We start from the raw sequence: 23887 nt of genomic DNA on the forward strand, positions 1-23887 counted from the left end.
GGGTAAGACTGCCCACATCTGACTCCCTGAGTCTCTTCTGCTTTTGTTGGACCAATTCCTAATTCCAGTTATCTTCCTTTAGAATTGTCAAATCTTTTAATCCTCTTATTGCCTAATCTTTCCTTTAAGTAAATTTTGTAAACCTCTGCTGTGATCTGTTCTTTTTTTGTCCCATTAAAGAACAATTTTTTATTCCAAGTTCTTGATGGGGTGAGCAGTAACTAACTTTTCATAGAGTCGTTGGATTTAAAATTTTGGTGATTGGATTTAGGTTTGGCTTAAATGAAGGTTTGGCAACTCCTAGTATTTATGCCAGTGGGTTGGTGAACCAGTATGTTGTAGCCAGTACTGTAGACAGTGTTACCTCCAGAGGAGTTGCTGTTGAATTTGAAATAACAGATACTCATCATCACTTTGTTTTATGTTATAATTCAATAGGTTATATAATGCTTCTTTTAACTCTGATCAGATTTGAACAGTGAATGTCTTTATTTTAGTTGACTCAAATATGTGACTGCTACTAGTTTTCGATAAACTTAACATGTCTAAGCCCATCTAATTTTGAAGAAGTTAATACATTTTTTAATGCAGAAGGGCTATGAGACAGAGTAGGAGAGAGTGGGAAATGAAAAGCATGTAATTTATTCCAAAGTCGAAAGCACTTGGACTGTAGATACTAGAAGAGGAACAAGGAGTGCTTTTTGGAAACAAACTTTTATTTATTTTTAAAAAGATTTTGTATTACTTATTTATTTTTAACTTTATTTTTGAGAGAAAGAAGGTGCAAGAGCAAGCAGGGGAAGGGGCGGAAAGAGAGAGAGAGGGAGGGAGAGAATCCCAAGCAGCCTCTGGATTGTCAGCACAGAGCCTAATGCAGGGTGGGCTCGAACCCATGAACCATGAGGTCATGACCTGAACCTAAATTATGAATCCGACCCTTAACTGACCAAGCCACCCAGACACCCTATTTATTTATTTGTTTGTTTGTTTGTTTATCGAGAAAGCACCAGTAGGGGAGGGGCAGAGAGTGGGAGCAAGCGAGAGTTAAGCAGGCTCCTTACTCAACGCTGAGCCTCTTGTGGGGCTCGATTCCACAACCCTGGGATCATGACCTGAGCCAAAATCAAGAGTCGGACGCTCAACTGACCGAGCCATCCAGGCACCCCTCTTAAAATCAGACTGTTAAGAAATGTTTTGAGAATATCAGAACAACTGTATTCAAATACATTCACAACCATATTGGTTCCTCTTGCCACCTGACACATTACTTCAAAATCTCGCAGCTTAAAACAACGGAGTTGTTTATACATCACGATTTCTGTGAGTCGGGAACCCACTCCTGGCTTTGAAAGACCCTCTATTCCGGGTCTTTCTGCAGTGGGGACTGCAGCCATCTCAGAGTGCAGCTAGGGAGGGTCTGCTTTTAAGCTCACTGATGAGGTTGATGTCAGGATTCAGTTCCTAACAGGTTGTAGGACAGAGGGCCTGAGTTCCTGATGAATTGATGGCCCATGGCCTCTCTTGGTTTTTGCCCCGTGGGGCCTCATGTAGGGCAGGTCACAGCGTAGCAGCCAGCCTCCTCCAAGTGAGCAAGCAGGAGGACACAAGAAAGAAGCAAGATGATCATCAGTTTTTTGTAAGGTAATTTTGAAGGTGACACACCATTACTCTTACCATGTATTATTCCTTAGGAGCAAATCATTAGGTCCAGCCCACGGTCAAGGGAAGGGGATTGCATAGGGGCATGAGCACCGGGAGGCAGAGCTGTGGACCAGGGTCCCAGTCAGATGCTGTGGACCCTGCAAGTGAGGGGTGGAGATGGGTATGTTGTGGAGGAAAGTGAGAAAGGCCAGGTTCTGTGGAAGATCCAGAGGCTCTGACGACCTTTGCTAAGTTTCCTTCTGTCTTTGCTCATGTTGCTTGGTGTAGTATTTTAGTTTTCTTCCCTTTTGAAGAGCATTCTTGTAACCCGTTGGTTCCATCTTTTTCCCCTTCCAGAATTGGTGTGCTAGCACCGTCTTCTCCCATCCTCTTTTTCATTATCTGTTACACACTTGCCCTTCAGTCCAAGCTGTTTGCATTGATAATAGTTAATTGGCCTCACTACTACTTTGCCAAAAGCATATGGAGTTCTAGTACTTCTTGGGTTGTCCCTAGTCTCTATGTAGGAATTATATTTATACCGATTGCTAATAGTGGGAGAAATGGTTGACTCTTAGTATCTGACGAGGGTCTTGGGGTTTCTGGTGTGTATTCATTCTTTTAAGACTTGTTGCATCTGTTACTGCTTTGAAGTAACATCTCCACTGTTAAGCACCTTTCTACATGTTTGTTGTGTTGTTTCCTTTTGAGAGCATTTGGCCTGGAACCACCCTTGCTTACATGTTCACCTGCTTTTGCTGGCTTTGTATGTTATGACAGCCTGGCAAACCATAGTGAAAGATGACGGGATTCCAGACGTCAGTTTTGAAGCCTTGAGTTCAAGGGCTGCTGCTTTCAGTAAGCAGTTTGCAAATTATAGACAGACTATATTTGCATATGGAGGTTGGCATTCAAAGAAGCTTTTCCTTCAGTTCTCAGTAAAGATTTCCATATTTGTGTGGAGAGGGAGGACCGCCATTTTAACTCCTTAAAAAAATGTATGTTTATTTTTGAGAGAAAGAGTGAGACAGTGCGAGCGGGGGAGGGGAGAGAGAGAGGGAGATGCAGAATCCAAAATAGGCTCCAGGCTCTGAGCTGTCAGCACAGAGCCCGACTCGGGGCTTGAACTCATGAACTGTGAGGTCATGACCAGAGCTTAAGTTGAATGATTAACCAGCTGAGCCACCCAGGTGCCCTTTGACTGTTTTTTCATGACCTTTGCTCTCTTTTCATTGTTATGTGGAAAACATCCAGTATTATATGGAAGTTAACCAGTAAGTGAGGGGTCCCTACTTCTGACATTCTTTCTTGTACACAGAAGAGAAGTTAAGGCACACTCCTGTTTGTTCATACTCTGTACAAAATACAGGAGAAAAATCACAATTTTAGTTGGAAAAGCTACAACCAAATAGGGAAATATTTGTAATCTTGAGAGAGGCCATTTTTGAGACTAAAAGAAGAAAAAGAAGTTTAAAAACAACAACTCTTGAATAGTGCTTGAGCAGTTCACATTAATTTTCAGTGTCCCTTCTGTAATCCACAGCTATTTTGCCTTGGTGTGATGCCACTGAATACATTTATTGAGAGCCTACTGTGTGGTGGGCAGCGTGCTAGGCATTCATCGACATCTCTAGTCATCACAACCTGAAACTTATTTCTGTCATCAGTACAGAAAGAGTGAGGCCCCGGGCAGTTCAGTTTGTCCTAGGACACATCAAAGTTGTCTAGTCCATGACTTCCTGACCCTACTGCTTAGCTCGCCTTTCTCCCACCCGCCATTTCCCCCCACTTTTGCCCCCATCTCAAGTTAACAGACCAGCTCTGTCCTTGTTTCCCTCAGAGAATGAACCCACGAGGCATTCTAGGCACTGACTGCTTATAACTGTTCATCTTCAGGTAAACGTATGTTTACTAAATGTCAGACCAAAATGTGTCTTTTGTCACGATCTTGCTGGATTAGAAAATAACAAATTAGGGCCTGAAAAGTGTGTGGGGAAACTGCTTTGACCAGGCTGTACTCAGGTCTACCAGGCAGATTTATAGAGATAAACTGAAATTATGCTGAGAAACCCAGAATCCAGATTTGGAAAGCCGAGATTGATTTCAGTGCCGGCAAAGTTGAGTTCCTCCCCCATAATCATTGCAGTATGGGTTATAAATTGGAAAGGAGGAGAGCAAATATTTTGCTTTCTGATTTTTGATTCTGTTCCTCTGAGAACTTCAACTCTCCAGGTGCCTTCTTTTATGCTCAAAGAAGTAGAGATTACAGTCTCAGACTTCTGATTTTCCTGTCTGACTAGTAGTAGCTGAAGTGAAAAAATACTTAGAGGAAATAAGGGGTACCTTTTACTGAGTAAAAGCTGATGACTGGAATGAAGAATGAGGAATTCTAGTGGAATTTCACTTTGTAACCCTGGCCACTAATGCTTTGGTATTGTGCAAAACTGTACTGGTTTTGCTTAAATGGTACTTTGCATTTCTTTGGTCACAGCCAGTTTAAAGTTCTCATATTGGTTTAGGGCCAGGGATGTATACACTTCTGTGAAGCCACTTTAATGGCATTACTAAGTTTTGTTAAAATTAACTGAGGTTCGGAGGTTTTATTTCCCTTCCATTAATGGGGAAATAGCTTCTGTCTTTCCAAAATCTTGGAATAGGTTAATGTTGTGGTTGGGAAGGTTTTTGTTTGTTTTCCTTTCTGGTAATGAAAGCGTTTTGGTCAACAGTCTGTGTGAAGGAGGTGAGTTTTGCTTCTGGCATTCCATAGCTGGGGTCTGAGTTCATGCCCCAGCTTGAGTAACTTCGCATGGCTGGTTAGGACAGATGTAGGCAGAAGTAGTGTGTTAGTAGTTGTAGGTACATTCTTTCTCAGAAGGAGTCTTCTTAGCAAGCATTTAGCTTAAAGGTCTAATATTATTCCCCTCTCCCCTGCCCCCCGTTAAAATCTTGGCATAGGTTAAATGACTAATTCTAGATATTTAAGCTGAGCCTCTATTGTGGTGGGTTGATCTGTGGCCCCTCCTCGCCGTAGGCCTCTCTGTGACTTTTACCAAATATACAGTAGTGCTCTGACCACAGTCTGTGTAGTCAGAACATGTGATTAAAGCCCTTCAGAGCACATGAGCATCTGCAGTACCTTGTCTAAAAGAAAGTGTTGACTGCTGTACTTTCATCCTTTATGAATTCTTTAAAAGCATCTATTATTTTTAATTTGCAGCAGCTCTTGCCAGGTAAAAAGTTTTGGGAAACAGATGAATCCAGCAAAGATGGACCAAAAGGAATATTCCTGGGTGATCAATGGCGAGACAGTGCCTGGGGAACATCAGGTAATCTAGATCTAGCATCTGTACTGTGATTTATGCCTGTCTTAGAGCTCCTTTCCTCAGCAATTGGCAAGTCATGAATTTCACATCAGTGACATAAGCATGTCAAGCAGTGTCCTGTCCTTTAGTATAATTACCATGAAGGAGCTTATATGATGTAATTTATTAAAACATAATTAACACAAAATCAAATCTTCAATATTTTATTGAAGTGCTAGCCACAGGGGAGCGGTCTTATTTGAAATGACCTTAATTTCAGCTATAACTTCTTGTTTTGTACTGCTGTCAGCATACTTGGAATTAGAAAATCCATGCCTGCCATTTGAAGTTCATGTTTCTTTTTCTTCCCCTTGCCCCCGCTGTGTACTGTGTATGGGATGATCTATTTGTAAATGTGGTTGGGGCCCAATCAAGTCACGGGGCACGGATGCTTTTTTGACAGACTGCCCCTGAAGAGGGACGGGGAGAACCTGTAGAGGCACACACTGACAGCAGAAAAAAGTAACAGAGCATAGGGAGGAAGGAGACGGAAAGCCCAAAACGCCAATGTGCTGTGTTACAGCGCGGTGTAAAAATGGAACCTCAGATGACAGTGAGTCATCAGAAAATAGCAAATTATGTTGTTGGTTTTAAAAAGGGCAGTAAAATCACATTTTGGTTTAGTAATATTATTAATAAAATATATTAAAAAGAAACTCTGCTACTTGAAAGGGATAAACAGTTTATCCACTATAGCTAGATAAGCCAGCTATGTGAACTGCCGAATTGTTCTGCTGTCCTGGATATATGAGGAGTGTGTTCCGTTTTCCTTAGTTTATGTAGAATTTATACTTAGGGACAAACACAGTAGGAGGTTTTGGCTCACCTGACCATGGCAGGCTTCCTGATTCCCAGTCACTGGTTTATCCATGAGACATCACTCATAATTTGTTTGAGCCTCTGGCTGCACTGTATCATGCTTGTGTATCTTTTTTGTAGATCATTCAGTTTCCCAGCCAATCATGGTGCAGAGAAGACCTGGTCAGAGTTTCCATGTGAACAGTGAGGTCAATTCTGTACTGTCCCCACGGTCGGAGAGTGGGGGACTAGGCGTTAGCATGGTGGAGTATGTGTTGAGCTCATCCCCGGGCGATTCCTGTCTAAGAAAAGGAGGATTTGTAAGTTGGCTTGAGGAACTTGTTCCTATATCTCTCTTCCCCCTCCCCCCCAAAGCAAAACCTGCCTGTTTAGTTTCCTTAGATATTCACAGCACTAATTACAGTGTATTTTAAACCACTTTTATTGCAATCAGATCTGCAAACACAGTAGGAGATGTATACTGAACTTCTAAAAACAGAAACATGATGTTTTTTGGGGGGATACATTGATGATAATGTGAGGTAGAACTGGAATCTAGTTCTCAGTTCATTGGTCTATCAGAAAAATTTTTGGTTTAAAACAAACAAAAAAGTAAAAACAGAAAGAATTAAAATAAGAAAGCTGAAGCTGGGGTGTCAGTAGGGAATAGACCTGAGAGCAGCGTTTTGTCAATACCCAGAAATCCTTAAAGTGGACCAGAGATGTAGGACCATTCTTGTTTTGCTAGCTAGGCTTAAATTATGGTATGGTCTTTGGCCCTCTTATAACCTTGCCTGTCAGGGAGTTAGAATGTCTGTTAGTTCCAGATCTGCACATTTTGGGGGGGAGGTTCATCACCCTTTGACCTCTCTGATGCTCAGCTGTTGCCAAAGCAGTATCTCTGTCTATAGCCTCTTCCCTTTTGAGTCTTAAACAGTCTTCCTCAAGCATCTTTAAGAGCCTTTCTTTCTCAAAACTGGTTCTTTTCTTGTCATCAGCTTTCTAGATCTAGAAATCTTACCATGAATTTCCACTTGAGTCTTCCTCACTTTGTGTTCTGTGGCTGGTTTTATATTCCGTGTCACAGCTAGGAAGGCCATGAAAGGTGGCCTGAATCTGTTCTCCCCCTTTCCTTCTGACTTGACTTGCTTTGTACCTTTCCAAAGTCCTTTCTCTGTGAAGATGGTTTTGGCTAATACTGTTTTTTGGCAATTGTATTAAAGACCTTCTTTCCCCCAAATTCTATTAATCTGCCTCCATAGCTATCTTACTTTACCTTACAGCATGTATTATCAGGATTTGTATTGTCATATATCTGTTTCTAGGTATCAGAGGCGTGGTCCTCTTTTCCTCATTCTACTTGAAACTTCTTTGGAGTAATAGGAGATCATTTTTGGTGCAGCTTCCTCATGTGCCAAGTACAATTCCTTAATATGTTCGTGGACGTGAAGCGAATGATTGTTGACATGGTTGGCATGAAGAGAACAGGTGACATTTCAAGTACCCAGAATCCACATGGAATCAGCTTTATGCAAGGCTTGCCAGAGACAATGCTTCAGCTGACATTGATACTTGCCATGTGCCAGGAGCTTTTAATTCCACAGAAAACCCAGACCAAAATTAACTTCTCTAAGAGGATGTTCTAGATTTCTCCCAGCTTCACACCTAGAAATTTGGTGTGAAGAATTTAGCCAGAAGAGGATCTTTTATTTTTATAAAAGCCCTTAGGATGATCAAAGGACTAAAGGTGGCCTTTGTCTTGAGTCTTGAGTACTGGTCATTCCAAAGCTGACCCAATTGCTTTTGGATCTTTTGACCTTGCAACGACATAAGTCAGGTTTAGTGGCTTGTGGATCAGGTAGGAAAAGACTTCTTTTTTTGAACCTTCCCAAGAGACTGCGTCGAAAAAATAAGATCTACCCTTTGGATGTGAGGACTGGGTTCAGGCAAAACGATCATTTCCTTCTTGTCCCATGGGAAGGATGGTGTTACTTCTTCTCTTCTTTCACCTATCCCCGGTTCACCTCTTTTTCTTTCCTTACACTTTCCCCATCTCACGAACACAGATTTCTCAGGAAGTGTTGCCTGCTAATTTCTGTGTAGAACTTTTATTTAGTTAGTTCTTGTGGGAGAAAGGTTGGTGTTGGCATAGACAGTTGTCCGTGTGGTGAACTGGAGTCTGTACGCTTCTTGCCATGCATTCCCTATCATGTGTGTGACCAGTTTCTGATTCTTGGGTATTAGCCGGTGGGCACATACATGCCTGGGTTACTGTAAAGTTTGCAAGCAGGTAGAAGAATAATTGGAATCAGGAGAAAGATAAAATGCTGGGACTGAATTATTGTGATTTTTACCTGCTTCTCTCTCTTACACATTTATTTCCTTCTCCATTAATCTTATGACAAAGCAGTATCTTCTGCATCATTGTCTTGTGTTAGATTTTGTAAAGGTGGCTTCGATCTTGTCTTGAGAGATTGGTAATTTTTAGCCCTTGTACAGTGTTGTCACCAGAGGAATTTAAGACCTCAGGATATAGTGGTCAGAAAATTGCACACTCATAGGCAGATAATTTACTGAGCCTCTGAGTTTTGCATAAAGATAAATAAAACTTCTCCAAATGTGTTCCAGCTTCTTCTCAGAAGAAACTTAATGTGGGTAATGAAATACTATCCCATATTGTGACTTGAGTTACATCTAAAGGCTGATACAGAGGACTGATCAATGGCATCAGGCCACCACATTGCATATCCAGTCTTTTGGTGGATGGAGGCCTGAGAAGCAGTGAACTACTTTTATCAGCTTTATGGCCTGGCTTGCATCTGCCTGTTTGTTAGGCTGACCTTTGACCGAAGCTCTGGGAATGGAAACCTGAATCAATTTTTGGTTGTCATGGAATGCATGCATCATCTTGGAGAAGGTGAACCTTTTTTCTTTCCTTTCCTTTTCCTTTTCCTCTCCTTGTCTAATCTGTCATTGAGAGTGTTGAGTTCAGAGAAGAGAGAATATCTGCTGCTTTGTAATTATTCTAAGAGTGGTAGTTGGTGGTTTATGGGCCAGAGCACTCAGATATTTTTACTTTTTGGGTGGCCGGACCACTAGTAAACCGTAGAGAGACTCCATTTTAATTCTCAGAGCTGAAAACCTCATCTTCAATGGCATGATGAATGTGTACCCCAAAGCAAGTGCTTAAGGGGCCATTCTTGGATACTGACAACAGATAATCCAGACTCTGACTGACTTTTTGGTTAAGGGTAGTTTAGAACTAAAGTAATCTACTCATTCTATAGTGGTTTTCCATTTTTAGTAAGTTTATTTCTTGGATACAGCTTGAATGAAGGTATTTAACTCTTTGTCTAACTTGTCTGAGCTTTTTGAAGTTCATTTTGATTGTACAGATGGACTCAGTTGAGTAGTTTTGGCTTCTATAATGAGAGTACTTTCAAGCTGACAGTAGGAATCCCACAGCAGTATTTTATTCTTAGCGCCCACTATAAAATTTTGGTAGTATTCCACATATGAATCAAAAACCAGGGTAGCAGGTTTCAGAATAATAGGAAAACTCAGAATACCAGTTAAGTCAGAGTTGAGTCTTTAAAATTTTCTTTTTGTATCCTTTATTTTGTTTATCTCCGGAATAAGATAGCCTTCCTCCGCTGCATACCCCCAAAAGCATGGTTCAGAATGGTTACAAAATCATACGGGACTACCATATTGTGAGGCCACTGTGTGAATATCCCACCGAAGGACCCTGCTGTCTGCCTTTGAAATACCATCTGATCTTCAAATAGATTGAAGCCTATCTAGTCAGAAGAGTGGGTCATAATTTCTACATTTCTGGTTTATGGTGCCTAGGGAAATGAGAAGACCACTTAACTTCAGTTGAGGTGAAGACCACCTTACCTTGCAGAAGAAAGATCTTTAGAAAAAAATACCTTGGGCAAGCCTTTTTACTTGTGTGTGGAGACTGGCTGCTTTCTGGCCTGGAGCATGCGTGCACACTCATCTGCAGTTCATTTGGGTCACAGAACTGGATAACTGGTTTTTCTGGTCTTCACTGCATTTATTTTAGGTAACCAGTGCTACTTAATTGATTTTGTTTAAAAATTGTGTGCAGCGTAAAGCAGTTAGAAGTCAGGGGTTTGAATTTCAACTGAACCTTAATTTTCTTATCTGCAAAATGGAATAAATAAAAACCCACAAAGTCTCATTTGTATGGATGTGTAATAATATACAAAGATGCTTTGTAAACCTTACAGAATCTTGCTCCACAAAGTCTGTGGGGCAATAGCACTATCACGACCTAGGAGCATATTAGGGCAGAATCTCAGACTACCCCAAACCTGTCGAATCAAAACCTGTGTATTGATTGACAAGATCCTCAGGTGATTTGCATGCACACTAAAGTTTGACAAATGCATAATTTTCTTGGAAGATTAAATTATCAGGAGGCCACGGATCAAATTCAGAAAGGGAGATACAGAATCCGAAGCAGGCTTCAGGCTCTGAGCTATCAGCACAGAGCCCGACGGGGGGGCTCGAACGCATGGAACCATGAGATCATGACCTGAGCTGAAGTTGGACGCTTAACCCACTGAGCCACCCTGACGCCCGTGGTGGAGCCCCTTTAGAGTTGAACTTTTCTTAAACAAGAAATCTGCATGCTCTGCTATCTATCAGTGTCAAGCTTTTAAATACTGACTGGATAAAAAGTTAAAAAAACAATCAACTTACAGAAAATGGTTTTGTTGTGTTTGCATCTGTGTAATAACAACAAACACCATTCTGCACGGTCAGGATATATGTCCCCGACCCCCAGATCTGGTGGTTACCACACAGAGGAGAACACGCTTCTTAACTTCTTGCACACCAGGAATTAGGTGATCGCATGCGCGGTGCCTGGTATATTCTGTGTTCCACAGTTTCTAAGGGGCACACCTCCCCACCTTGTTCATTCTGAAATTGGGGTGCAGCCTGCAAATGGTAGTATGTCACAGCTTGATTGCCAGTATTTCCTTGTTAGCACATAAAATGATGGTATGTTTTATAAATTGATTTGACGAAATGTAGTAGTTGGTCGTGGCTCAACTCTGCATACATATCTCAAGAAACTCAGTGGTACAAAGGGTCTAATGATTAGAGCCATAAGTTTTTTCCCCAGGGGAAGAGGGGACATAAGATATCTAGGATTTTTGAAGCTTTGGGAGAGGGGGCTGGATGTGTGTGAAAAAGTGGGAAAAGTGGCAGTGGGAAAAAGATGTGAAAGTGGAATAAAGTATTTTGAAGAATTTTTTTTAAAGAGTTTTATGAATTGCCTTATTTAATCCTTGAGACAACCATTTGAGGGAGACAGTGTTGTCCCTGTGAGTTTATAGATGCAAAAAAATGAGGCTTAGAAGGAAAGTGGTAGGGCCTGGAGTCAAACTTTGTTCTAATTTCGGATATGCAGAATGCTCTTTTTTGGAAAGAAGGGTGGAAAGTTTCTAATCTCATTGAGTGTGACTTGCCTCATGGAGCATTGCGGTAAGATCAGTGCAGTAAGAGAAGAAATTAAATTCTCATTTCTCTGACTCATTCAGAATTAGTAGGTATTCTCTTGAAATATTCCTCCTGTTACGTGAGGCTTTTGATGAAGCTGAGCCGTAAATGGATGGACTCTCATCTGTACAAGATCAAGTTCTTCCCTCTGTCTGCCCTTCTCTCAGTTCCTTATCTAGCAGTGGGACAGAGTCTTCCACCTCTGTGTAGACCGGGATCTCTCAGAGCCCTTTTTTGCCCCACTCTTGAGATTTTGATTGGGCTTGGCCACGTGCATTTTGAGCACTCATTGAATCCTGTATTTGAGTACTACAGCTTTGAGTTAACATTCATTTAAAGGAAGCCCACAATAAAAGGATGCCATTAATCCTTCTTTGTTTTTTCGATTATTTAGATAATATCAGTACTATTATGTATTAGGTAATGTGTGACAGAAAAGCCAAACAAAAACCCTGCCTTCTATGATATTTATGTTGGACTTAATTACAGTGGTTCTCATTTGTGAGTGCTTATTAGAGTTGTTGGAGGAGAGGCTTTTTATATCACTTGTGGGAGCTTCTGCAGACCAATTAAATCTGAATCTCTGGGTGAGAGCCCAGACACTTGTAAATTTTTAAAAGATTGCAATGTTCAACGCTAACCATACAGCCACTGTGCTGTGAAAATGAGTGGCCCTTGGAGGACTAGATTGGCTATATACTTATATTAGAGTTACACCGTTTAACTGGGGGCATTTAAGAGTTTTACTCTTGGTATCATGGATAATGTTACTTAAGAAATACCATCCCAGTGAATAGCTTTTACTGATTATCATATTACTTTAATGTAAAATGATTTATACTTCACAAACCTTTTGCATATGCATCATTTCATAACTACTTTGTTATAATAAAATTATCCCTGTTCTGTAGATGAGAAAACGAAGACTCGGGTTTCATGACCTGTCCAAAGTCCTGTGACCAGTTAAGTGTTAGCAGTTGAGATAGAATGTAGGTTTTGTGCAATCTGGATTAGTTCCTTCCTTCCTTCCTTCCTCCCTTCCTCCCTCCCTCCCTCCCTCCCTCCCTCCTTTCCTCCCTNATCTTAAGCAGGTTCCATGCTTAGTACAGACCCCAGTGTGGGGCTTGATCCCATGACCCTGGACCATGACCTGAGCCAAAATCAAGAGTTGGGACACTCAACCCACTGAGCCACCCTGGTGCCCCAGGATTATGTCTTTCTTAAAGACCACATAGCTTTCTTAAAGACCACGTAGCTTTCTTAAAGACCACATAGCTATGAATATACCCTTATCTTAAATGTTAGTTTTTAAATAATCTCATAAAATGTACCATCCCATTTCTACCCTGTTCTTGTATTTCTAGAGTGTTTACATTCTTGAGGCCATTTTTATGATCCTGAACCCTGTATTCTCTTTTAATAGCAGACTTTTGACAAAAAGTCTTCCCACTTGTGCTCTTGGTATCATTTAGAAATCAGATTTGCCAACCTGCCAACCATTTTTATTTAGGGCTGTGAATGATTTACTGAACTTTTTCTCTTGAGTAAACTTTTTTTTTTAAGTTCATTTATTTTTTTTGAGAGAGAGCATGAGCCCGGGAGGGGTGGGTGGGGGGAGAGAGAGAGAAAGAGAGAGAATGAATCCTAAGCATCCCCTTGGTTGTCAGTGTGGAGACTGATGCAGGGCTTGAGGCCAAGATCATGACCTGAGCAGGAGTTGGATGCTTAACTGACTGAGCCGCCCAGGTGGCCTTTTTTTTCCTGAAATATGACCTATGTGCTGAAAAGTATGTAATTCATATATGTTCATCTTTATGTGTTTCTACAAAATGATACCCCCAGTGACCATCCGCATCAAGAAATAGAAGCCTCTCTTGGGCCCCCCACCTTCAAATAGAAGGAATAGACTGTACAGTATTGGTGAGAAGTGGCCTATCCTAGGGATTCCTTTGAAAATCTAACCCTTGGCCATATAGTTGAGAAAGTTAAGTATCAGTGACTGTTTTTAGGCTGTAGCAGTGGCTTCGAGACAGGCCAGACAGCTTCTCAGCAAGCCCTTCTAAAGTGTCACTGAGGAAAGAAAATGCAGAATGTTGATTTGGCGAGAGTGAATCTCCCTTCACCAGGTTTCTTGCTTGTTTATCCCATTTTCTTCCTATTTTTGCCACCAGACCTTTTGAACTGTTTGTGAGAAATTGGAGCCGAACTGTTCCTTCTGAGCCTGTAACTTGATTTGTAGATTTAGGGAAGATGACTTAGCTGTGTCAGTGGGATGGTCCTTCTCATACTCTTGTTACTGCACGTTAATGGTGTCTAATACAGGGGAGCTGTTTGTTATCTAGACCCTGTTACTGCCTCCTGGACTCTTATGATAAAGACATTGGGAAGGTCCTTCTTAATGTTAGTAGTTCAGTTTCGCAGGACTTTTTTGGTCATTTTAGTTTTCTTTGTCATATTTTTTTAAACTTCTGCCAGATAATGTATTTGGTACTGGGGACAGGAAGATGAATACGTGGTTTCTGTGAGTTTTACCTTTGCAGTAGGAGGGAAGTATTGTTTCTGGACGTTTTGGAAGATCTTTCTGTCTTTAGAAGCCTATCATATTCCCATCTTTGCTCTGGGGATCTCCCTGTGGTACTTAACTGGCTGTTGTTCACTCCTTTTGAACCTGTAACAGTCTTACACTTGGAAGATTCTCCTGTGAAAGTCCCGTCTTGTGGCTGCCTAAAACTGTAGTTTAGCATCTTGATGCCCATGAGGTGAAGTTGTATATCCTTTCTATGTTCCTTCTTATGTTCCTTGGTTCATATTAGCCATGAAATACTTTTTCTGTGTCTTGAACCGAGAAGGATTTTGAAAGTAAAATGGGCTCTGAACTGGCGGGTGAAAGCTTTCAGAATGTCAGGATTCATGAGTTACCCTCTCTGGGGCAGAGATCTCCAGGAACTCACCTGAGAGCATCTGTGTATTTGGCATTCGTGGGTCGGCCTGTTCACAGCGGAGTGTCTGCTGCTCCAGCCTCCATTATTGGACCCGCCCCCCTGCCAAATGTGGTTGTGGTGACTGGAAATGCTGTAAAGCAGCTCCTCTCTTTCTCATTGGCTCTTGTCTTTTGCCAGGAGCTTTAATTTGGTCCAGGTGTATTTGTTTCTTCCTTTGACTAGAAGTCAGTGGTGAGGACAACAATCAAGGTTCCCTCTCTCCAGTTTTATAAAAGTAAAGGTTACTTACCATTTGGTAAGATTCTGCGAAGCTCTGAATCACGTCAGTCACTCTACCAAATCTTCATTTCCTTTTGGAAGTCACTTACTTTATGTGTCCAGGTCTTAATTTAGGATCGTTGGTGAGAGGGGACAGACTTCATTTCCTAGAAGACAAGGCATCACAGTGTGCTTGGCGCCAAGACAGTTCTTTTAGGTCCAGCCTTCCAGTCTTTGTAGCTTGAAACACTTCAGAGGTCAAGTGTGCTGCATCAACGATCCAACTGAAGGTGCTCCCTCATGGTCTCATAATCTGCTAAGGGATAGGTAGAGAGTGAGACAGCAGATAAGCACTTCTCAGAGTACTTTTGGTGAAAGAATTCACAGTTAGATGTAACATATTTTGAAGGATTGAAGAAAAATTAAAGTGGAGGATGATTGTTGAATTATCCATTCATGCAGTAAGCCCCAAGAAGTATTGTGGAGCAGAGGGGGTGGTGGTGCCCATTGATTCGCAGGGCCCCCGTCCCAAGTGAAAGGGTAGGGTGATTGAATTGGACTGATGTCAGACCACACTTAGCACAGTATTCAGAAGCAAGGGAGTTTACACAGGCAATGGCACAGTAGGAAATTCTTTTTGTAGGCTTAAAGCCTTCTAACTAGACTGTTAGCTGCCACACCTGGGGCTTATTAGGAGTCATCCTGTTACATGGAGTTGGAATTAGAAGTCGGGAGTGGGACCAAGAGATATAAGATTGTGGCTGGGCTTTGGGTAGAAAAGAAAAAATGGGACGGTCGGGCATTGGGCGTGGTAGGACCGTCCTAAACTCTGTAACATAACTGTATGTCTGTCTCCCCCATTTGGCAAGACTTTCTGCAGTGTTCCTGCCTCTGTGTTGTCTGTTAATTAGATTGTAATGTCTTGAAAGGGCATGGACACTATCCTGTTCTAATTAGCCTCTAGTGTAGTCTGGTGTCCACAGTGGTTGCCCGCTGTTATTAGTTGATGATGATTAGTGAAGCTGAAGCTATTTTTTAAACAGGGCCCAAGGGATGCAGACAGTGATGAAAACGACAAAGGTGAAAAGAAGAACAAGGGTACGTTTGATGGAGATAAGCTAGGAGATTTGAAGGAGGAGGGTGATGTGATGGACAAGACCAATGGTTTACCAGTGCAGAATGGGATTGACGCAGACGTCAAAGATTTTAGGTTTGTATGTTTTACACTTCTGGTTTTTGAATGGGGGCTGTGGGCTTTTGTTTTGATTTAGCTTTATTTTGATTTTAGTTTTCCTTTTCCTTCCTTAACTGTCCTTTTTGAGAATTGGGTCTAGTGTAGGCCATACCACAAAGATTCTAAATTTACTGGTAAAGTGGAACTTTTCAGAGCTGTCAATGCCTGGTGCTTTGCCAAAACAATAGATTTTTTTTGTATTTGCATAGGGCTCTCTTATTTGCAGAATGATTCTATACATATCCTTGCAGTGATTCACAAATAACAAAACCACCTGGGGTGGGTTCCTTGGGCCTTTCCCTAAGTTTCTCCAAATCACTAGCTTGGGAGTAACCATGGCCACTAATGGAAGTGTGTCCTAGCTCTCTGGCATGTTAGTGTGGAGAGAAACAGTTGAGAACTTAGGCATTATGTCATTTGAGACTCATAAGCTCCCTTTGAGGTAGTGGGTCAGTATCATTTCCCTCATTTTGAAGACCCAGAGATGTAGCTTATATGACTTATTCTTAATTGTATCCCTTCCATGGATGCCTCTCATTCCATCTCTGGTCATGATTGATTTGCAGGTTTTGCCCTGTAATTTAATATACACACTATTCAAATCATATTATATATTTGTCTTCTGCATTTGGCAATGTTCTTCATTTATATAGGTGACTGTTACTGGTGGTATATAATTTTCAAAAGCCTTTGTGATTGAGGTACAGGTAGAGAATTTAATTTTGAATAATTTTAATGTGACTCTAAAGCTAATGTATGTGTGTCTAAATACACACATATCTATCTCTGATCCTAATTTCTACCAAAGCCAGAGTTAAAATTCACTTTGGATCATCATTTGCAGAACACTCTTCAGTTGTTTAGCATTCCTAATCTAATTTTTTAATCTTGTGAGTGTAAAGCATTGTAGTCTTTGGAGGAAATTTGAGGCACAGAGTAATAACCACTTACCTAAGGTCTTTCAGGTGAAGTGGATAGCTTTTCTATCCTGCTTCTCAGGCAGCCTGTAGCAGGGCTTGGTAGTATTTGACTTCGGGCTGGGTGGTGGTAGGGCATGTGTGTGAAAGGGAATCCGCGGTAGCTTTAATTTGTACCAGCTGTAGGGTTTCTTTTAGGGATGAAGGGCACAGAATGTACTCACTGGCTACATTCTCCTTACTAGAGTGTAATATTGTTTTATATTAGTCTGATATGGAATTACACAGTCCTCAATCCTTTTACATAGGGTGATCATGTATCCTGGGCCACCCAACATAGTACTCGTTTATACCCTGTACCATGTCCCAGGATATTTATTAATAGTGCCTTTTTCTTGGGGGGGGGGCTCTTAGGAGTATCCTGGTTTGGATGATAAATTGTACCCTCATATTACTTATAATTCTTAGAGTTGTCTCCTCAGCAGGGGCATATCGTAGATAATGAATTTATTTTGTACTGTTTTGTAATGGTTTGCTGCTTCTGGCTGCTTAGAGGGAAAATGGGAGACAGTTTTAGCACTGACGAGTAGTACCCAGGTAATGCTGAAAATTTTTTTCACCTATAAAAAATTTTTTAAAAAATAGAATCATTCTCATCTATGGAATTTCCCCCTAGAAGCTACTTTTTCCATTGAGTAGGTGTTGTTTGGGGGGGGGGGGCATAGTTTACTACCTGCATTTTGGATCTTGTTTTCATGGATGCCACAGGTAGCACCTTTTCCAGTTCATTCATTGTTCCTCAAATCTGGGACCTTTGGTTAAAGGGATTGTCAATTAATAGCAGTTAATGTGGATTTATGGGGTGGGTTGTGGTGGGAAGACAAGGAATAGAAGAGTTGTTTTATAGGATATAACATGTAAATACCGTAAAGTGTCTCTGGTTGTTTTGTAGAAATAGTGCTAAGTATTATTGATTATAAACTGCTCAAGGACGTTGTCCTTTAAACTTGGGTTGCTGTAGTCCCTCCCCGCTCAAAATAAGGTTTAATGCCCTTTACTTTCTCTGTTTAGCCGTACCCCTGGTAATTGCCAGAACTCTGCTAATGAAGTGGATCTTCTGGGTCCAAACCAGAATGGTTCTGAGGGCTTAGCCCAGCTGACCAGCACCAATGGTGCCAAGCCCGTGGAGGATTTCTCCAACATGGAGTCCCAGAGTGTCCCTTTGGACCCCATGGAACATGTGGGCATGGAGCCTCTTCAATTTGATTATTCAGGCACGCAGGTACCTGTGGACTCAGCAGCAGCAACTGTGGGACTTTTTGACTACAATTCTCAACAACAGGTACTGTGTGTGTCTCTCTGTCACTCTCTCTACTCTTCTCTAGCCAGCACATTATTCAAGTGACTAAGAGTGGGGGGGATGGGAGGAGGGTGGCATTATTTCAGGCTACCAATAGGCAGCCCTTCTTAACCTGACAGCAAAGTGGACGTACAAAAGCCTCTGTACCTTCCCCTCAAGAAGTGGATTCCAAGCTGAGATTATTGGCAAGAGATCACTCTGCTCTCCACGTACTTCCTTTGGCTCCTCTGTCACCCCAAAGCCTGGGGAGTGGGTGAGGTAGTGTTACCTCTTGTAACACAATCCTCTTGGATGCTAAATTAATCTCTCTGAAGATTAATATAATTATGAAGCCATTGGTTTGTTTTGTTTTTAAAATAGTAAACTGTTGTCTACTGCTGGCAGGGCTCCAGGGCCAGGTCATCTTATTAGTCATGTGTTTTAATTAAGTGAGCAGCTATAGATAACAGACATACCTGCTACCTTTCAAAAGAGTTTAAAATAGGATTGGGGAAAAACACAAATCACTCAATGTAAAATCTACAGTGAAATTACTTGGCTCTTTCTTTTCTTCATAATTCCTTAGAAAATATGTGTGGGCCTTCTGGTTTTGAACGCGCGGTATGAGTAACTCTGGGGTTTACTGACCCTTCTGTTTAATTAGAAAACAAAAAGCAACTAACTATTTAAATTATAAAAGGTGGGGGGGGAGGTAGCTTCCCTTCCCCATCTTGTCAGGTGCCATAAGTTCCCTCTTGTGGCTGGAAGCACTTTGATGGGCCATTAATTTCTGATACTCATTGATTTTGGACTGGAGCATAAATATAAACCTCTAGGCCTGAAAGGGTAAGTTCACATTTTGAAGTTTAGAAATGCTACATCTCTAGGGGAAATGGGCTTATGTATGGGCTTTGGAGATCAGTGTATTGTACTGTCCTTTTGTTATTGCCCTAAATAGTTGATTTTAAGTGAACTTTGATTGAGAGACAACTGGATAGTAAAGTTAACCCTATAAAGTTTACAAAAGGAAATCCCTTTGAGGGATGATGTGATATGTGTGCTCATATCACATGGATCTGTTAGGTTTAATTAACATACTCTTTTTCCAGAGAGCGTTAGCTGTGAAGTGTCCACTACTCTCCCTGAGGTTCCCAATAAATATGCCACCTTTTCATAGGAATGACTTTTTGTGCTTTTTCTCTTCTTCCACTCTTTGCCCCCTTTCATAGTGGATCCTCAAAATAGCAGTTTGGGGTGAAGCCAGAAATGACTTCAGGTGCTGAAGATAGATTAGACTTAAAAGTTGTGCCACACGGACAAATGTACGGGGACACTGCTACCGCGTAGACCTCAGCCTGCTCAGCTTAGTATGGGTATGGTCATTCTCTGTCTAGACTGAGGTTTGTGAGTGTAATTAGGTGTTAAGAAGATAGGATCTCTTTTCTGCTGGAAATTGGTGTTTGATCTCATATTTTATCCCTCCAATATTTCTTACTCTTGCTTTCCATTCCATTCCTGTTTTTCTTTCTACTAATTTATTTTTATTTATTAAAAAAATTTTTTTTAATGTTTGTTTATTTTTGACAGAGGGCAAGTGGGGGAGGGGCACAGAATCTGAAGAAGGCTCTGAGCTATCATTAGATACCTCTCATTAGAATTCTTTAACTTGTCATGTCAGGTTTTCTCTGAATCTTCCTTTTACTCTGTCTTCTTGGTCAGAACTTCCCCAGCCGCCATTACAACTCTGTCTATTTTTGGTACTTAGCTTACCATTCCCCATCGAATCCAGTCTGACCCTTTGCTCATAATTTAAGAAGTGTTTGTCTTTAACCTTTTGTGAAGGAAAACCTGATGCACTTTCATTTGTTTTTTACTTCATAATCCGAGTTGGGATTCTCTTTTGATGTATTGATCTCTGATTTCTGGATAATTATTAGAACTTGAACAAATAATGTCCTTTTGCAAACTTATAAGTAGTTAACACGATTACATCAAAGACAACACCCACTCAGATTTATGAAACCTGGGATGCCTTTCCATTTCCCATTTCACTAATTTTGAAAGTGAACATTATTGTGTTGAAAACGAAACTGTTGTTGGCTTTTGACTTCCCGTGCATGTCATGGCTGCGGCAGCATACAGGCATCGCTGCATAGGTAGGCCACCATCATGGGGTGTGGGCATGGCTGTTTCTACCCCATGGGCCCATGATTCTTACTTTCCTGCTTAGGTTGTTTTATACAGTCTTGTAGTGGGCACCCTGATAGCATGCCCTGGAACTCTCGGGCCAAGGCTCCTAACTATTGTCAAGACCGTTATCCTGCATAGAGACAGGAGTAGGTGTTAAGAAGATAGGATCTCTTTTCTGCTGGAAATTGGTGTTTGATCTCATATTTTATCCTTTCAATATTTCTTACTCTTGCTTTCCATTCCATTCCATTCCTGTTTTTCTTTCTACCAATTTATTTTTATTTATTAAAAAAATTTTTTTTATGTTTGTTTATTTTTGATAGAGGGCAAGTGGGGGAGGGGCACAGAATCTGAACAAGGCTCTGAGCTATCAGTGCCAAGCCTGCCACAAGGCTTGAACCTACAAACTGAACCAAAGTTGGAGGCTCAACTGACTGAGCCACCCAGACATCCCTCTACTAATTTAAATTGTTGTCATTTTTGAAGGTCCAATGCTGTTAACTTTCTTGGCCTCCAGATCAATAAGCTGTATTATCTGTCTCCTTTGAGCTCTGTAGTGCTTTGTGCTTCTCCTAAGAAAAGGAGTCACCATGTTCTGCCTTGTGCTATGATTTCTTGCTAGGTTGTAAGCTCCTTAATGGTAAGCCCTGGCTCTTGTTCTTCAGTGTCTTCTGCTTTGCTTTAGCAGACCAGATTTTCAGGAAACTTTTCTCATATCCCTATTACAGTGTCTTAGAATATCCCCCATATTGAATATACTTCCCCAAACTTAAATTTGGAACTAGCCTTCTAAGAGCTCTGGAGGCCACTCTTTGAGGCCTTGCTTGTATTCTTATGAGTCCTTTAGTTCTAGCCCACTAAGCTTGTGCCTCATGTACGTAACTAGACCTGTATCATATCCAGGAAATTACCTCCTTTTTAGGATCACAGCCCCCTGTTGCCATCTGATTAGAAAATGTACGTAATTCTTTTGAAATCTAGTTTTGTAGATCACAGATTTGTGGATTGTGGATTATAACTTTCTTTCCTGATTTTTTTGTTCTTACTTGTAGTGGTGCATATCTTTCATGAATGAGATGGGCTCCCCCAAGCCATAGCTCTCCATTTAGTTGTTGTGACTCATTTGGTCATTTAAATAGTGCAGGGGTGTACTTGATGACAAGTCTAGGACATGCCCATGTCCTAGAAGCATAGACAAAGGAGAGCATACTCTATTCTGAGGAAGGAAGGATTTATGGAAGAGATGGATCTTGAGCTGTACCTCGCAAGACTCGTTTATGTCAGGAAAAGAATGAAAATTCCATGGGAGGAAATAGTAAAACATAAAGGCTAAATACTAGAAATTAACAGGTACATGGTTAGTAGATAATGTAGTGGAGTCATCCTAGGTGGTGGTCAGGGTTGAAAAAAAGTGACTTGTGAGGTTGCATAGATAGTATTGTGTGTCTTACCAGCTTTGCTGTTATGCCTATTGATAGTGACAAGACATTTCTCAGAAGGAATGACCTAATTATCATGACTTAGTTTTTTGTGTGAGTGCTAGTTCGGTAGCAGTTTTAGACTTCCTGTTACCCATATTAATCTGTTTATTATTGACGATTGTGTCCTTCTAGGAAGCTAGGTTCTGCTTGTAGTGAATAGAGCTAGTGCTCATAGTAAGGCCACAATACATGGAACAGTGTGGGACAGTTGAGGCACAATACATGCTAGATTGGTTGTTCAGGAATGCTGTCAGACCAGGGGAGGGCTCGATGGAGATCAAGGCTGTATAGACCTAACTTGAAAGGTGCTGTGTATTATAGCTATAATTAAGAGAGCAGAGGTATGGAGATGGAGAGGAGTGTGGTGTGGTCCTAGGCTGACAGCAGTAGAAGGTATACGCAGAGGGAAAAGCAGATAGGTAGTTCATTTGGTTATTGAATCCAGGTCATAGAGGCCTTGAGGGCCGGGCCTGAGTCCCAGACGATATTGATGATTGTGAAGATTGAACCCGAGATCTGGTATAGTGCATGTTTTTAACACATTCTGCTCTTTTATGTTGACTTTCTTAAATGGGGATCAGAGGCTGTCTTTAGTTTTGAGTTACTTTACTTGTGATTTTATGAGGCGATCTGGTTTGGAAATTGACAAAATAAATAATTCCTTCTTGTGTCCTATTTTCTTTTATTCAGGACTTTGATTTTGTGTATAAATTGGTTTCCTAAAATTGTTAGTATCAGCTTATATTGAGATACATAGTATAGGACAGCCGGAAAATATAGGAAAGGTAATTTTCATTTAGTTCATTACAGACTTAATGGTACTTAAGGATATTTTGGGTTTTGGATAATTACTTGTCTCATCACTGTAAATCCTAAACTTAACCTAAGATTTATATAGATCAAGTATTCCTTTTTTTGGTGCCATGAACCCCTTAGCAGTTAGATGAGATCTGTGAGCTGAATTGTGTGTGATATGTGGTATAAATAGGTTTACACAGGAACCAGTGATATAGAAGTAGTTCTAGAAATATTTAACAAATTCAGGATGTGTTTGCTTTATCATCGATGCATGCGTGCAGCAGAAGTGCGTACTAGCTATCATGATGAGCGTGAATGAAGCTTCGAGACCTCTAATAGTCGTAAAGGAACGTGAAATGTATGTGACTTCCTTTGGTGATGAAGTCACACGAGTGTGTTGCTAATGTTTATGTGGTTTGTTGCCCGCAATCATAATTGAAGGACATGCTAAATGTCATGAAACTAAGGATAATTTTTCTTGTCCCAAGTACAAAGATCTGGAGTTTAAGTATCTCTAATTTAGGGTGGTTTGAAATATTCATTGATATCTCTGGAGTATTCTCCCTCTTTTCTCTCACTTTTCCCTCATTGTCTTCTCCTTAATCCTCTGTGAACAGTGAACATTGTAACTAGTGAACAGTTAAGTGTAATGTGTTGGTACCATTTGTGTTATCCTTGAGCAAACTTGTTTGTTTTAATGAAGAGCCATGCAGTGATTTATATTTCCCTAAGTATATTGGAGAAGGTTGCTGCTAGATTTCATTATGTTATAATGCTAGGTAGCAGCAGCCAGAGCCAGGATCACATCATTATAGTTCAATCAGATTGATTGTTGATGTTCTTTATTTAGAATTCACTTAATCTAAAAATAGCCTAATGCCATATGTTTTAAAAAATTGCATACTGATGTACTAAACCTCTTAACCTGCTAAGCATGAATTTTACTTTTTAAAGTTTAAATTTTTCTTCAAATGTCCATTTAAATTTCTAGTGAATTAACATACAGTGGAATATTGGTTTCAAGAGTAAAATTTAGCGATTCATCACTTCCTTAGAACACCCAGTGCTCAATAGGTCACCCTCCTTAATACCCATCACCTATTTAGCCCACCCCCCGCCCACCTTCCTCCAGCAACCTCCAGTTTGTTTTCTATCATAAAGAGTCTCTTATGGTTTGCTTCCTGTGAGCATGAATTTGAGCAAAGAAAGAATACTCGGAAAATCATAATTGAAGTACAGATTTGTCCCTTCATAGCCCTAGGCACAAGGGGGAGGAAGCTGGCATGCATTGCTTTTAAAAGTGTGATAGGGATTAGACGTCATCTTCTGAAGCAAAGTTTGTACCTAGTTTTTTTTTTTTTTTTATTTTTTTTTTTTTAATTTTTATTTTTG

At 40.8% G+C, this 23887-nt stretch overlaps 1 protein-coding gene across 1 annotated transcript in view; it reads left to right on the forward strand.

Moving 5' to 3' along the window:
• PUM1 (pumilio RNA binding family member 1) overlaps positions 1-23887 on the forward strand; it is a 126839-nt gene that overhangs the window by 52266 nt on the left and 50686 nt on the right. The window contains exons 4-7 of the mRNA XM_077763553.1: positions 4859-4967; positions 5943-6121; positions 15580-15746; positions 17759-18029. Of these exons, the coding sequence (XP_077619679.1) occupies positions 4859-4967; positions 5943-6121; positions 15580-15746; positions 17759-18029 (726 nt within the window). The remainder of the gene's footprint in view (positions 1-4858; positions 4968-5942; positions 6122-15579; positions 15747-17758; positions 18030-23887) is intronic.

This window comes from Crocuta crocuta, unplaced genomic scaffold (genome assembly GCF_008692635.1).
Source record: "Crocuta crocuta isolate KB4526 unplaced genomic scaffold, BGI_CrCroc_1.0 scaffold214, whole genome shotgun sequence".
Classification (NCBI taxonomy): Eukaryota; Metazoa; Chordata; class Mammalia; order Carnivora; family Hyaenidae; genus Crocuta; species Crocuta crocuta.